General features: G+C 43.9%; 1 protein-coding gene across 4 annotated transcripts in view; it reads left to right on the forward strand.

Moving 5' to 3' along the window:
* LOC120024533 (guanylate-binding protein 1-like) overlaps window positions 1-6370 on the forward strand; it is a 30993-nt gene extending 24623 nt beyond the window's left edge. For all 4 annotated transcript variants that reach the window (XM_038968808.1, XM_038968811.1, XM_038968810.1 and 1 more), the window contains 5 exons: window positions 3012-3292; window positions 4608-4820; window positions 4960-5062; window positions 5282-5475; window positions 5912-6370. In XM_038968808.1, the coding sequence (XP_038824736.1) occupies window positions 3012-3292; window positions 4608-4820; window positions 4960-5062; window positions 5282-5475; window positions 5912-6130 (1010 nt within the window). In that variant the 3' untranslated portion in view covers window positions 6131-6370. The remainder of the gene's footprint in view (window positions 1-3011; window positions 3293-4607; window positions 4821-4959; window positions 5063-5281; window positions 5476-5911) is intronic.
* Window positions 6371-15361: the final 8991 nt, after the last annotated feature.

The raw sequence follows: 15361 nt of genomic DNA on the forward strand, positions 1-15361 counted from the left end.
AGCCATTTGAAGAAGCTGTTAAGAAGGCTTTTGAACCTAGATATAGTGCTCCGGTACCGCTTGCCGTGCGGTAGCAGAGAGAACAGTCTATGACTAGGGTGGCTGGAGACCTTGGCAATTTCTTCCTCTGACACCGACTAGTATACAGGTCCTGGATAGCAGGAAGCTTGGCCCCAGTGATGTATTGGGCCATACGCACTACCCTCTGTAGTGCCTTGCGGGGACTGAGCGTGCACCCCTGAGGGGCCCCTGTGTTGAGGATCAGCGTGGCAGATGTGTTGTTACCTACCATTACCACCTAGGAGCGGCCCGCCAGGAAGTCCAGGATCCAGTTGCAGAGGGAGGTATTTAGACCCAGGGTCCTTAGCTTAGTGATGAGCTTTGAGGGCACAATGGTGTTGAATGCTGAGCTGTAGTCAAAGAATAGTATTCTCACGTAGGTGTTCCTTTTGTCCAGGTGGGAAAGGGCAGTGTGGAGTGCAATGGAGATTGTATCATCTGTGGATCTGTTGGGGCGGTATGCAAATTGGAGTGGGTCTAGGGTTTCTGGGATAATGGTGTTGAGGTGAGCCATGACCAGCCTTTCAAAGCACTTCATGGCTACAGACATGAGTGCTACGGGTCGGTAGTCATTTAGGCAGGTTACCTTGGTGTTCTTGGGCACAAGGCCTATGGTGCTCTGCTTGAAACATGTTGGTATTACAGACTCGGGCAGGGACAGGTTGAAAATGTCAGTGAAGACACTTGCCAGTTGGTCAGCACATGCTCGGAGTACACGTCCTGATAATCCAACTGGCCCTGCGGTCCTGTGAATGTTGACCTGTTTAAAGGCTACGGAGAGCGTGATCACACAGTCGTCAGGAAGAGCTGATGCTCTCGTGCATGTTTCAGTGTTGCTTACCTCGAAGCAAGCATAAAAGTTATTTAGCTCGTCTGGTAGGCTCATGTCACTGGGCAGCTCGTGGTTGTGCTTCGCTTTGTAGTCTGTAATAGTTTGCAAGCCCTGCCACATCCGACGAGCGTCGGAGCCGGTGTAGTACGATTCAATCTTAGTCCTGTATTGACGCTTTGCCTGTTTGATGGTTCGTCGGAGGGCATAGCAGGATTTCTTATAAGCCTCCCGGTTAGAGTCCCGCTCCTTGAAAGTGGCAGCTCTACCCTTTAGCTCTCGATGTTGCCTGTAATCCATGGCTTCTGGTTGGGGTATGTATGTACGGTCTCTGTGGGGACGACGTCATCGATGCACTTATTGATGAAGCCAGTGACTGAGGTGGTGTACTCTTCAATGCCGTCGGAAGAATCCCGGAACTTATTCCAGTCTGTGCTAGCGAAACAGTCATGTAGCTTAGCATCTGTGTCATCTGACCACTTCCTTATTGAGCGAGTCACTGGTTCTTCCTGCTTTAGTTTTTGCTTGTAAGCAGGAATCAGGAGGATAGAGTAATGGTCAGATTTGCCAAATGGAGGGCGAGGGCGAGGGAGAGCTTTGTACGCATTTCTGTGTGTGGAGTAAAGGTGGCCTAGAGTTTTTTTTTTTCCTCTGGTTGCACATTTAATATGCTGGTAGAGATTAGGTAAAATGGATTTAAGTTTCCCTGCATTAAAGTCCACGGCCACTAGGAGCACCGCCTCTGGATGAGTATTTTCTTGTTTGCTTATGGCGATATACATCTTGTTGAGTGCGGTCTTAGTGCCAGCATCGGTTTGTGGTGGTAAATAGACAGCTACAAAAAATATAGATGAAAACTCTTAGTAAATAGTGTGGTCTACAGCTTATCATGAGATATTCTACCTCAGGCGAGCAAAACCTTGAGATGTCCTTAATATTAGATTTTGTGCACCAGCTGTTATTGACAAATAGATACAGACCGCCACCCCTTGTCTTACCGGAAGCAGCTGTTCTATGTTGCCAATGGACCGAAAATGCCACCAGCTGTATGTTATCCATGTCGTTGTTCAGCCACGACTCGGTGAAACATAAGATATTACAGTTTTTTATGTCCCGTTGGTAGGATAGCCTTGATCAGAGCTCATCCATTTGGTTATCCAATGATTGCACGTTGACTAATAGGACTGATGATAGAGGGGGATTACTCACGCATCATCGGATCCTTACAAGGCACCCCGACCTACATCCCCGATATTTCCATCTCTTCTTCATGCGAATGACGGGGATGTGGGCCTTGTCGGGTATCTGAAGTAAATCCTTTGCGTCCGACTCGTTAAAGAAAAAATCTTCGTCCATTACGAGGTGAGTAATCGGTGTCCTGATATCCAGAAGTTAATTTCGGTCATAAGAGACAGTGATAGAAAAATTATGTGCAATCAGTGTAGATGATGGGGAGGAAACAGGTAAACAGGGATTTTTAAGTTTTGATGCAATTGAGACATGGACTGTGTATATGTTCCATTCAGAGGGTGAATGGGCAGGACAAAATATTTAAGTGCCTTTCAACGGGGTATGGTAGTAGGTGCCAGGCACACCGGTTTGTGTCAAGGACTACAATGCTGCAGGGTTTTTCACACTAAACAGTTTTCCGTGTGTTTCAAGAATGGTCCACCACCAAAAGGACATCAATGCAACTTGACACAACTGTGGGAAGCATTGGAGTCAACATGGGCCAGTATCCCTGTGGAATGCTTTTGACACCTTGTAGAGTCCATGCACCGACGAATTGAGGCTGTTCTGAGAGCAACTCAATATTGGGAAGGAGTTCTTAATGTTTTGTACACTCATTGTAACACAACAACCATCCACCACTAAAATCACAACCACAACTACTACCACAACCTTTCACCATCACCACTTCCACTAACAACATCTACTACTACTACTACAACCACCATCATTACCACTAAAATCATTACCAACATCACTACTACTACTGCTACTACCATCATTACTACTACAAACACTACCACCATCACTACTTAAACTACTACATCCACCACCATCACTACTACTACGAATACTACTGCCAGATGTGCTGAGCCCCATTTTTCCTATGCAGTGCTCGGGAACCTGACAGAGATGTACGTTGACATGATACGGAGTGGGCAGGTACCCTGCCTGGACAATGCTGTGGTGGCGCTGGCCCAGATTGAGAACTCCAGTGCCATTGAAAAGGCCAAGGCCTACTACCAGCAGAGCATGGCAAAGCTGGTGGTCTTTCCCACTGAGACCCAGCAGCAGCTGTCTATGGTTCATGCTTCCATGGAGAGGGAGGCAGTGGCCATCTTCATGAATAGTTCATTCAAGGATGAAGACCAGAAGTACCAGAAGGAGCTCATGGTATGGGAATATACAGTATTATATTCATGGGTTGCACATTGCATCACAATATTGTCATTAAGGTTCTCTTCGGGACTGAGTGGAGTACTACGAATCTATCTAGATGTACTCAGGCTTTTCTAAAGTTAGCTAGCTTCAGTTAGCTTCACATTCCAGCTCAAGCTTCATCCATGTTACGAAGGTGGATATTGATTGTGCACCAGCCGCTTACCCGAGCCTGTTCAAGCCAGGCTTGTTAGTGCGCGTTCATGTCACACGTGGCAAGATCAATCCATGGGCGAGTCAGTGCCACATTTACATTTAGGCCGAAATCTCTTCTGCGTGAAGTTGCAAATGTTTCCTGTTATTACAAAAATTGAATGCGTAATGTGATAGGCATTTTAATAATATTATTTTTAACATAAAAAAAACATTGATTAATACAATATTTAATCAGTCGTCTTCCTCAACTGAAGTGCCTTTCAACGGGGTATGGTAGTAGGTGCCAGAAAACTGATGATGACACAATCTTTTTGAGAGGGATGGAATATGATTTCATTGGTCTTCAACTCGCAACATACACTTCATTCAGGATAAATGGAGTTAGCCCATGGACTTAGATAGAAATTGCATTATTGTATCGGTCCCATTTTGGCATCTGTTAGCAATGCTAACATTAGCAATGCTAACATTAGCATTGCTAGGTATTTTTGACAAACTTTGCTAGGTAATGGTAACATTGCCATCTGTCTGAAGTAAATTTGATGACATCATAATGATGACAAAGTTGTTTCTTACTAATTATTGCATACATTAGCAATGTCAATGTATTTCCAAGCAACTATAGTGTTATTTAGACGAAACAATCATAAGCCTTTAAGAATGACTGAGCACTACTCGACTTTCGGGAGTCACTGAGTCACTACGGCGTCTTTAGAATGTTCATAACAATGGCATGATGCGACCGAGTGATGGAGGTTTAAGATCCAAAACAATTATTTATGACCATTAAGAGTGGAACAGATATAAAATCCAATTTACATATACGTTAAACGCAAATGTGTTGCATGAGGGGAGAAAAATGTTTTGGCTATTTTGCAAAGAGCAAACTGTTTTCAAAGTTCAGTTAACTGTTTTGAGAGCATGGAACTTTTTTTCCCAAGACGCTCCAAAATAAAAACGTTCATCCTCCCAAATGCAACCCATGTAATCATAATAATGATTACATTATTTAATTCTGTTAGACAAAAGTATGTCATAAACATCACAGTGGAGTTCAAATACATGTTTGGACCTAACTTCTTTTCTCTAACCAACCACTCCATGTTTCTTTTAGAAAGCGCTTCAAGAAGTATATTCGACAATCTGTGAGAAAAACTCGCAGGAATCCCAGAGGGCATGCACGCACATCATCGAACACATATTTGCTCCCCTAAAGGTCCAACTTACGAATGGTTCCTACATGACCCCTGGAGGATACAAACACTACTGCGATGACCTCAAAATGATGACCAGCGAATACAGATCAACAGGAGGCAAAGGAGTGAAGGTATGTTGGACTTGCATCTAACACAACCTCACTGATTGGTCAAAATGGAAGACTGGTGCCGTGTGTATTGGAGGTTGAGGTTCTGTTCTTATTGTCTCTTATCATGTGTGTGTGCATACATACATGTGTGTGGTTCTAGGCTGAAGAGGTACTGAAGAAGTACCTGAATGACAAGGAAAGCACTGGTCAGGCCATCCTGTCAGCAGACCAATCTCTCACTGAAGCTGAGTTGAGGGCCGAAGGTGAGGACCTTTGTTGGAATTATCCATCCAGTAAATGCGAGTGGCAAACAGCAATCTTTGCAACCTTACCTTTACTAAACGTACAAGGGTTGTGTACTGTGGTTTTCCTAAAATCATTTACCATTACAGACGAGGAAAATGTAACCCATTGTGTTGCCCAAAATGATATAAATATATAAATGAAATACATTTTCTTGGTTTTGCTCTCTCTCTCTTTAGAGGAGAAAGCGAAAAGGGAGGCGTCTGAGCAAGAGAAACGAACCATGGAAGAGCAGATCAAAGTCCAGGAATTGCTGATGGACGATCAGAAGAGAACGTATGAAGAGCATAAGAAACAGCTGTTGGAGAAGATGGAGGCTGACAAGGAAAATGCTAAAGTAGAGTACAATAGAGTTCTGGAGGCCAAACTCAAGGTAGGAACTGTAATAATGGAGACCAGCAGGCAGTATATTGATTTTGGGTTAAGGGATAGTCCCCTCAAAATAGTCTTTATTTGACAGTTTTGTTTACAGTTTGTCTGCATTTTAGTCACCTTTTGCACTTGCATTTGTTTTCTATTTCACAAAGTTTTGTAAGATTTTGTTAGCCTCACAGCCTAATAACTATGATACAGTATTTTTGTTGTAGTAACTGCTTGGTACTTTTGATAGACTTGATTTGTGTTTACCGTATTGTAAAGTTATACAGCATTAATATACATATATTGCATACTACAGTAACAAAGTATTTTTTTCATTTGCAAGTGACATTCTTCATTGGTAGTTGGTCGTACTAATTCAGAGGACAAGAATACAGCTCAATACAGAGGTAAAATGCTTTTAGTGATCTAAGCAATGTTGGTCATTTCAGGAGAAGGAAGACCTCCTCAAGGAAGGGTTTCATTGCAAAGCACAAGAAATGGAGGCACAGATTAAGGACCTCAGGATGGAGCAGGAGGAACAGGAAAAAGCTAAGCCCTCAATATGGAAGCAAGCTCTGGATAACATTGGAACTGCTGCTCTAATGATTCCAGGATGGGGAAAATTAATTGGAGTTGGTATGAAAGTTGGGTCACATTTCATGAAATGAAGGTCCTTTAGGGAGGGGATGATAATATACTTCCAAAATATAGTGTTTCACCACCATGTCCACTTTCGAGAAAGGTGTGGATAAATTCTCAAATGTTTTACCTATCAATCATTAGACTGATTACTTTAAATGAAGCACTCCGTTCAGAAAGTGTATTTATTTAGTTTAATGTTTGTTAAGAAGGCATAAAAACAATAAAGAGTATTTTTTTAAAGGCAAATTAAGGAGTGTTCCTTTATTGAAAAAATGTATCAGTACCTTTAATTTCATTCATTTGCACCAGATATAATAGAATAGTATGTACATTGGGATGTTTGTAATAGGCTCAGTGTTAGTAAGGGCTTTATTTGTGCTCACAATAAACACTTTTATTTTCACTGATCCTGTCTTGATTAGCATGGACAAATGAACAGGATAATTTTTAATTATGTGAAACTGTAATGAACATGATGGGAGACAGAGAGCTGGTTTCAAGCTCAGGGCACAGCAGGTGTTTATTTGTAAAGGACCACAGGAGGAGGCAGGTAGCTGGGTCCAGGGGCAGGCAGAAGGTCATACACAGGGGGTCCAACAAGGCAACAGTACAGGCAGGGAAAAGGCTAGTAACGTCGTCTGGGAGATCAGGCAATAGGTTGATAACAGGAAATCCGATAGGCTAAATTACAGGCAGGGAATAGGTAAAAGGTGTCATTAGTGAGGCAGGCCAAAACTATCATGCCCAGGAGAATTAAATTGCGGGGAAAAACAGAGCTCCGAATAGAAGTGTGTCACAAAACAAACAATACCTCACAATGATGGGGTGCAAAGAACTGAACTAAATAGTGTGTGATAATGACATACATTAATAATGACATTGTTTATTTTCATCATTAAGCTTCATGAATCTCCATAGTATGCTTTTCTCGGTAAGTCACATTATACAGACTGGCTTTGTTGAATAAGTTTGTTCGGATTGTGCAGTAAATAAGAGATTATGGTCAGATAATACATAATCACATACACTACATGACCAAAAGTATGTGGACGCCTGCTCGCAAAACATCTCATTCCAAAATCATGGGCATTACTATGGAGTTGGTCCCCCATTTTGCTGCTATAACATCCTCCACTATTCTGGGAAGGCTTTCCACTAGATGTTGGAACATTGCTGCGGGGACTTGCTTCCATTCAGCCACAAGAGCATTAGTGAGGTTGGGCAGTGATGTTGGGCGATTAGGCCTGGCTCGCGGTCGGCGTTCCAATTCATTCCAAAGGTGTTTGATGGGGTTGAGGTCAGGGCTCTGTGCAGCGTTAAGATTTCCCTTCACTGGAACTAAGGGGCCTAGCCTGAACCGTGAAAAACACCCTGCATATAATTCCCTTATCACACCCCCAGACCATTATTCCTCCTCCACCAAACTTTAGTTGGCACTATGCATTGGGCCAGGTAGCGTTCTCCTGGCATCTGCCAAACCCAGATTCGTCCGTAGGACTGCCAGATGATGAAGTGAGAGAAGGCGTTTTCCGCTGTTCCAGAGTCCAATGGCAGCGAGCTTTACACCACTCCAGCCGACGCTTGGCATTGCGCATGGTGATCTTAGGCTTGTGTGCGGCTGCTTGGCCATGGAAACCCTTTTCATGAAGCTCCGGACAAACAGTTCTTGTGCTGACATTGCTTCCAGAGGCAGTTTGTAACTCGGTAGTGAGTGTTGCAACCAAGGACAGACGATTTTAACGAGCTACGCGCTTCAGCACTTGTGGTCCCGTTCTGTGAGCTTGTGTGTGACAGAAAAATGTGTGTGAGAGAGAGGGAACAAGCACAAAAGAGCTTGGGATTTATTGTATACTGGCAGTGGCACTGTCCCCGAACAATATGGTTATAATGGGTTGGATTAGGATAACCAACTAGTATCCCTAGCCAGACGGGTTGCCTCCCACAATGCATCCAGTGCTACAGCAGCCAGGTTTACAAGACTAACAACCAACCCCAAAATGTTTTATTATGGAGTTGATAGTGACAACCACCTCCACATGCTAATTAAGATGCTCCCTCTACCTTGCCTCTGGACTTCCTGTAATCACCATATCAGGTTGTTCTCCTTGTGCCGCTACAAGTTTAGCAAGAACAACAGAAAAGGCAACATTTGCGTGTGGCAAAGAGGTACAGTATTCGCAGCGTTTTGTTCAGAATATCAAATTAGGCATTCCAAATATAGTAATATGCAAAAACATGCTCCAATAGGTTCTTGTTAGGACCTAGGTCATGCTTAGCACTGCCTACCTCCTTGTTTATTCTGCCCACTGTGTGACAGCGATTCCCATTGTAAAAGGCCCATCTTTCCCATTTTCACTTAGTTATGAGTAAATATGTCACATAGAACACATAGTATTCAGACTTTGCATTGTGATTGACAGTTTGTTTGATCCATTCGGTGTACCAAAAGTCTTCACAGTAATGAAAGTTGGCTTTACATCATGCCATTCTACATTTTGCAATCAGAACAACAGCACAGAATATAATACCTATAATTTATTGAATATTTTCTGTACAGTGATTGTTTCTTGTGGAGTAGAAATGTAACTCAGACATGGGTCTAGATTCAATCCGTAGCATGGAAGATCCGCCCTATAGCGCGAATAAAATGTAAAGGCAATGTTCCCGTGTTCGCACAGACTGCAGTCACGGTTAACACTGCATATGTCAGACTGCAGTCACGGTTAACACTGCATATGTCAGACTGCAGTCACGGTTAACACTGCATATGTCAGACTGCAGTCACGGTTAACACTGCATATGTCAGACTGCAGTCACGGTTAACACTGCATATGTCAGACTGCAGTCACGGTTAACACTGCATATGTCAGACTGCAGTCACGGTTAACACTGCATATGTCGGCTCAATCGGAAATTACCTATACATTTAAATCGCGATATAACGTGGATCTTCCGGGTTACAGATTGAATCTAGTCCATGGTCTGCGAATTTTGTTGAAATAAACTGAAACTGAAAATAGAATTGACTAGTTATTATATATCTCAATGGACTAGATTCCATTGTCATTGTAGCCTATAATGGACTGATAAAGCAGGCTACTATTTTATCCTGCTATGATATTCAACAATGTTACAGACAGGCCAACCAACGTCAGACAGTAAAAACAAGGACATATAAGTAGCCTACACTATATAGATACAAGATATAATAAAGTATCATTTTAATTACACTTCATGGTACATCTAGTGGTCTGTAAAGTGCTAGTACATGAGGGAGAGAGAGTACAAAGATATATGGGGAATGGGTTATTAAAAGTTCTGGGTTTGCACTGCTATGTTTTTTAGGCGTGTTGTCCTGATTGTTAGTGCTCTGTAAACATCTTCAGGAGAATACAAGTACCCTTCGTCTGAAGGGAGCTTGTTAAGAATGTGTGAGGATATGCATTTTTGACAGGATCAGACAAGATGAAAGTGACAAAAATTTAAATTTAACGAGTGGCTTGTCACATGTTCCATTAAACACATGGACCATCCAATCCAGGTCATGTTCAGTAGTCTGGTAAAGTAGCACCACCCATAAAGTCGCCTACAAAATAAAATTAATCGGTTAAATCCAAACATATCCACAAAATAAAGTGAGAGTAGTGACTGTTTGCTCAAGGTGGCCTTGGTTCAATAGTGTTTATTACACCCCTGCACTAACTGTATAATCTGGGGAAAGGTTGTGATGAATGAATAGGGTCCAGCAGAGCAGTATCAGGCCATGGCGCTATTGTTGATTTATGGGCACCATAAAGAGGGCATTTGAATTAAGTAGGCCTCTAGTCTTAGCCAGAGAGTGGTGAGAGAGAGAATAGGAAGAAGAAAGAAATGGTAGGTAAAAAGCAAAGGGACTAAAAAGGAGGGACAGACAGATGTAGGCTCGACCCTAATTTATGTGCTCTCTGACACCTGGAGTTGCATGGGAAACGGTCCAGGAACAAAGGACAATGCCAAAGGACCTGTCAGCTCATCCCCCCTCTGATGGGCTAAAATGTATCTCTGCTATAGTATCCAGAAGACTGAGTATAGAATGAGTGATAGAATAATACTATATTATGCATGTTTGGTATCTATCTGAAACTAGTTCACTGAGGATAACTCTGATGCCATCTATAAGGATGTATGATCTCTGTGGTTACTTGTATCTGTATAGGGTGAACTCTGAATTACTATATGAAAAAAAGGTTTTATGGTCCTCTCAGGAATTCTGTCTTATTTACTTCGGTCTCATTCCCCAAACAAGAATTTAAATCACAGGAGGTTGGTGGCACCTTAAAAGGGGAGAACAGGCTCGTAGTAATGGCTGGAGCGGAATTGGTGGAATGGTATCAAATGGAATGGAATCAAAAAATCTAAACCCTCAATACAGGACTAAGATTGAATCGTACTACCCCGGCTCCAACACTCGTCAGATGTGGCAGGGCTTGCAAACCTTTACAGACTACAAAAGGAAGCACAGCCGCGAGCTGCCCAGTGACACGAGCCTACCAGATGAGCTAAATTACTTCTATGCTCGCTTCGAGGCAAGCAACACTGAAGCATGCATGAGAGCATCAGCTGTTCCGGACGACTGTGTGATCGCGCTCTCCGTAGCCAATGTGAGTAAGACCTTTAAAGGCTGGTCATGGCTCACATCAACACCATTATCCCAGAAACCCTAGACCCACTCCAGTTTGCATAACGCCCCAACAGATCCACAGATGATGCAATCTCTATTGCACTCCACGCTGCCCTTTCCCACCTGGACAAAAGGAGCACCTACGTGAGAATGCAATTCATTGACTACAGCTCAGCATTCAACACCATAGTGCCCTCAAAGCTCATCACTAAGCTAAGGACCCTGGGACTAAACACCTCCCTCTGCAACTGGATCCTGGACTTCCTGATGGGCCGCCCCCCAGGTGGTAAGGGTAGGTAACAACACATCTGCCACGCTGATCCTCAACATGGGGGCCCCTCAGGGGTGCGTGCTCAGTCCCCTCCTGTACTCCCTGTTCACTCAACTCCAACACCATCATTAAGTTTGCCGACAACACGACAATGATGAGACAGCCTATAGGGAGGAGGTCAGAGACCTGGCCGTGTGGTGCCAGGATAGCAACCTCTCCCTCAACATGATCAAGACAAAGGAGATGATTGTGGACTACAGGAAAAGGAGGACCGAGCACGCCTGACATTCTCATTGACGGGGCTATAGTGGAGCAGGATGAGAGCTTTAAGTTCCTTGGTGTCCACATCACCAACAAACTATCATGGTCCAAACACACCAAGACAGTCGGGAAGTGAGCACAACAAAGCCTATTCCCCCTCGAGACTGAAAAGATTTGGCATGGGTCCTCAGATCCTCAAGAAGTTCTACAGCTGCACCATCGAGAGCATCCTGACTAGTTGCATCATTGCCTGGTATGGCAACTGCTCGGTCTCCGACCACAAGGCACTACAGAGGGTAGTGCGTACGGCCCAGTACATCACTGGGGCCAAGCTTCCTGCCATCCAGGACCTCTATACCAAGCGGTGTCAGAGGAAGGCCCTAAAAATTGTCAGACTCCAGCCACCCTAGTCATAGACTGTTCTCTCTGCTACCGCACGGCAAGCCGTACCGGAGCGCCAAGTTTAGGTCCAAGAGGCTTCTAAACAGCTTCTACCCCCAAGTCATAAGACTCCTGAGCATCTAATTAAATGGCTACCCAGACTATTTGCATTGTCCTCCCCCCCCCTTATATAGCCTCGCTATTGTTATTTTACTGCTTCTCTTTAATTATTTGTTACTTATATTTCTTCTTATTATTAGCTTTTTTTTTTTTAAATTTTTTAAACTGCATTGTTGGTTAGGGCTTGTAAGTAAACATTTCACTGTAAGGTCTACACCTGCTGTATTCGGCGCATGTGACAAATACAATTTGATTTGATTTGGAATTGTTTTTTATTTATTTTCTTCAAATTAATAAAAAAATGTTTTTATGTCAATAAGTATTGAACCGCTTTGTTATAGAAATCCAAAATAAGTTCAGGAGTAACACTTTGCTTAACAAGTCATATAGTAAGTTGCATGGATTTTTTCATGTGTAGTACTTACTATATAATTTACCAGTATAGTATAGAATACTATACTAGTAAATTATATAGTAAGTAGTATAGTATAGAATACTATACTACACACTATACAGTAGTATCCCTCGATCATGTGTAGTACGTACTATAGAATTTTGTAATATACTGTAGAATACTATACTACGCACTGTGGTATCCCTTGATCATGTGCAGTACTTACTGTATAATTATTTTGTAAACTGTAGCATACTATACTACATACTGTAGTATCCCTCAATCATGTGTAGTACTTAATATATAATTTTGCAGTATACAATACTACACACTGTGGTATCCCTGAATCATGCGTAGTACATACTATAGAATTTTGTAGTATACTATACTACACACTGTGGTATCCCTTGACCATGTGTGTTACTTACTGTAGAACATTCTGTAGAATACTATACTGCACACTGTATTGATATGCTAATATTTAATTTAATTTGCTTATAACCATACCCCTCCCCCATATCCCAATTGATGCCACCCATGATTGAGAAACATACATGCCAAATATAGACCATACCAGTAGTATATTTTGTTCCCTACAGCTTATGGAAAATTTGCTCTTATAGCATTTGTGCAGAAGGTATGTCTGCAAAAACACTACTGTAAATACTATAGTTGTTTAACTATAGTAATACTAAAGTATGTACAGTATACGTTAGTAAACTGTAAATACCACAGTATACTTGAAAGAGAGCAACCCAGCTCTACATGTTTGTTGACCTGTGACCCACTGACAACGCCTCCGGTTGGAAGGGAATTTGTAGCACTTTGAGGTCAAGGGCGGTGCAATTGCCATGTCAAGCGGTGATGCAGCCTGTCAAGATGCTCTCGATTGTGCAGCTGTAGAACTTTTTGAGGATCTGAGGGCCCATCCCAAATATTTTCAGCCTCCTGAGGGGAAGAGGCGCTGCCGTGCCATCTTCATGACCGTGCGGGTAAGTGTGGACCATGTTAAGTCCTTAGTGATGTGGACGCCAAGGAACTTAAAGCTCTCGACCCACTACACATCAGCCCCATTAGATGTGGATGGGGACATGCTCTCCCCTCTTTCTCCTAATGTCCACGATCAGCTCCTTGGTCTTACTGATGTGGGGGAACAGGGAGTACAGGAAGGGACTAAGCACAGGCCCCTGATAGGCCTCCGTGTTGAGGGTCAGCTTGGCGGAGGTGTTGTTGCCTACCCTCATCACCTGGGGCCGGCCTGTCAGGAAGTCTAGGATCCAGTTGCAGAGGGATGGGTTCAACTCCAGGGGCCAGGGGCTTGGTGATGAGCTTGGAGAGAACTATGGTGTTGAACCCTGAGCTGTTGTCTATCAACAGCATTCTCACATAGTTATTTCCCCTCTTATCCAGGTGGGAGAGGGCAGTGTGAAGTGCAACTGAGATTCCGTCATCTGTGGATCTGTTTGGGCGGTATGTGATTTGGAGTGGGTCTAGGGTGTCTGGGATGATGGTATTGATGTGTGTCATGACCATTCCTTCAAATGCTAAAGTAATGTGCACAAAAACACTATATATTTTTAGCAATACTACAGAATTGATACTATAGTAAACTGTGGTATTTTTTCATGTGGGACACTTTTGCCACACCCACCAAACGGGAGCAAACATACAGTACCTCAAAGACTGTTGAAGAACGGTGCAAAGGACATTATCCCTCTGAAGAGTATGAATTAGGCTGTTTGAGAAGGTTTGAATCTTGAGAAACCTAGTAGGGCATGATTGAAGTAGGCCTTGTGGTAGAGGTCTGAGTGGGACTGCTTTCTTCATCCCGCTCCTGCCAGCTATCAGATGTATTGGGCTATATCAGCCAATAGGCTAGATGAAACAGAGCCAGAGTTAGAGCAAGAGCGGACACTTGCACTTGGCTTAAACTACGTTTTGCATATAGCCCAATGGCAAGCAAGCCTGGAGGAATGAGCCCATTCCAGGACCGGGGCGTGGGCAGCGTCTGGGACAAACATCCGGTTAGCCGGATGAGAACCCCCCCTGGGAACGCTGCACCACACGGACCTGGTTTTCTATTCCCCAGATGAGTTTAGCCGCCAGACACGAGGTAGGAAGAATGGTCTTGGGATCTGAAGGTGTAGCAGCGGGGCTATAGAGGCATGAAAGTGCATCCGGCTTAACATTTTTGGACCCTGGGCGGTAGGAGATGGTAAAGTTGAACCGGGTGAACAGTAGGGCCCATCTAGCTTGCCTGGAGTTGAGATGCTTGGCGGTGCGGAGATATTCTAGGTTCTTGGGATCCATCCACACAATGAATGGATGTTCCGTCCCCTCTAACCAGTGCCTCCACTCCTCCAATGCCATCTTCACAGCGAGTAGTTCTCGATTCCCCACATCATAATTCCTCTCTGTGGCATTAAGATGATGGGAGAAGAAGGAGCAGGGAGGCAGCTTAAGGTGCAGGGCAGAACGCTGGGACAGGACGGCCCCCACTTTGACATCCGAAGTGTCTACCTCCACCACGAACTGACGGGACGGGTCTGGATGGATTCATATGGGAGCTGTGGTGAAGCGGTGCTTAAGGTCCAGGAACGCCGGTCATCAGCTGGGGACCACTTGAACGGGACCTTGGGAGAGGAGAGTACTGAAAGGGGGGAAGCCATGGTGCTGTAACCCCGGATAAAACGGCGATATAAATTCGCAAATCCTAAGAAGTGTTGCAGCTGCACTCTGGATGTGAGTTGGGGCCAATCCACCACCGCTCTCACCTTTCTGGGAACCATCTGCACATTACCAGCAGCGATGATGTATCCAAGGAGAGAAATGGTGGAGCGATGGAATTCGCATTTTTCTGCTTTGACAAAAAGCTGGTTCTCCAGGAGACGCTGGAGAACTTGTCGGACGTGGAGAACGTGTTCTTGAGCTGAGTGGGAAAAAACGAGGATGTCGTCGAGGTATATGAACCGGTTCAACATGTTGTGGAGAACGTTGTTAACCAGGGCCTGGAACACAGCAGGAGCGTTGGTCAGACCGAATGGCATCACCAGGTATTTGTAGTGTCCGCTAGCAGTGTTGAAGGCTGTCTTCCACTCATCACCTTCCCGTATCCGTGCCAGGTGGTAAGCGTTCCGCAGGTCCAACTTAGGGAAGATAGTCGCCCCCTG

This window comes from Salvelinus namaycush, chromosome 29 (genome assembly GCF_016432855.1).
Source record: "Salvelinus namaycush isolate Seneca chromosome 29, SaNama_1.0, whole genome shotgun sequence".
Classification (NCBI taxonomy): domain Eukaryota; kingdom Metazoa; phylum Chordata; class Actinopteri; order Salmoniformes; family Salmonidae; genus Salvelinus; species Salvelinus namaycush.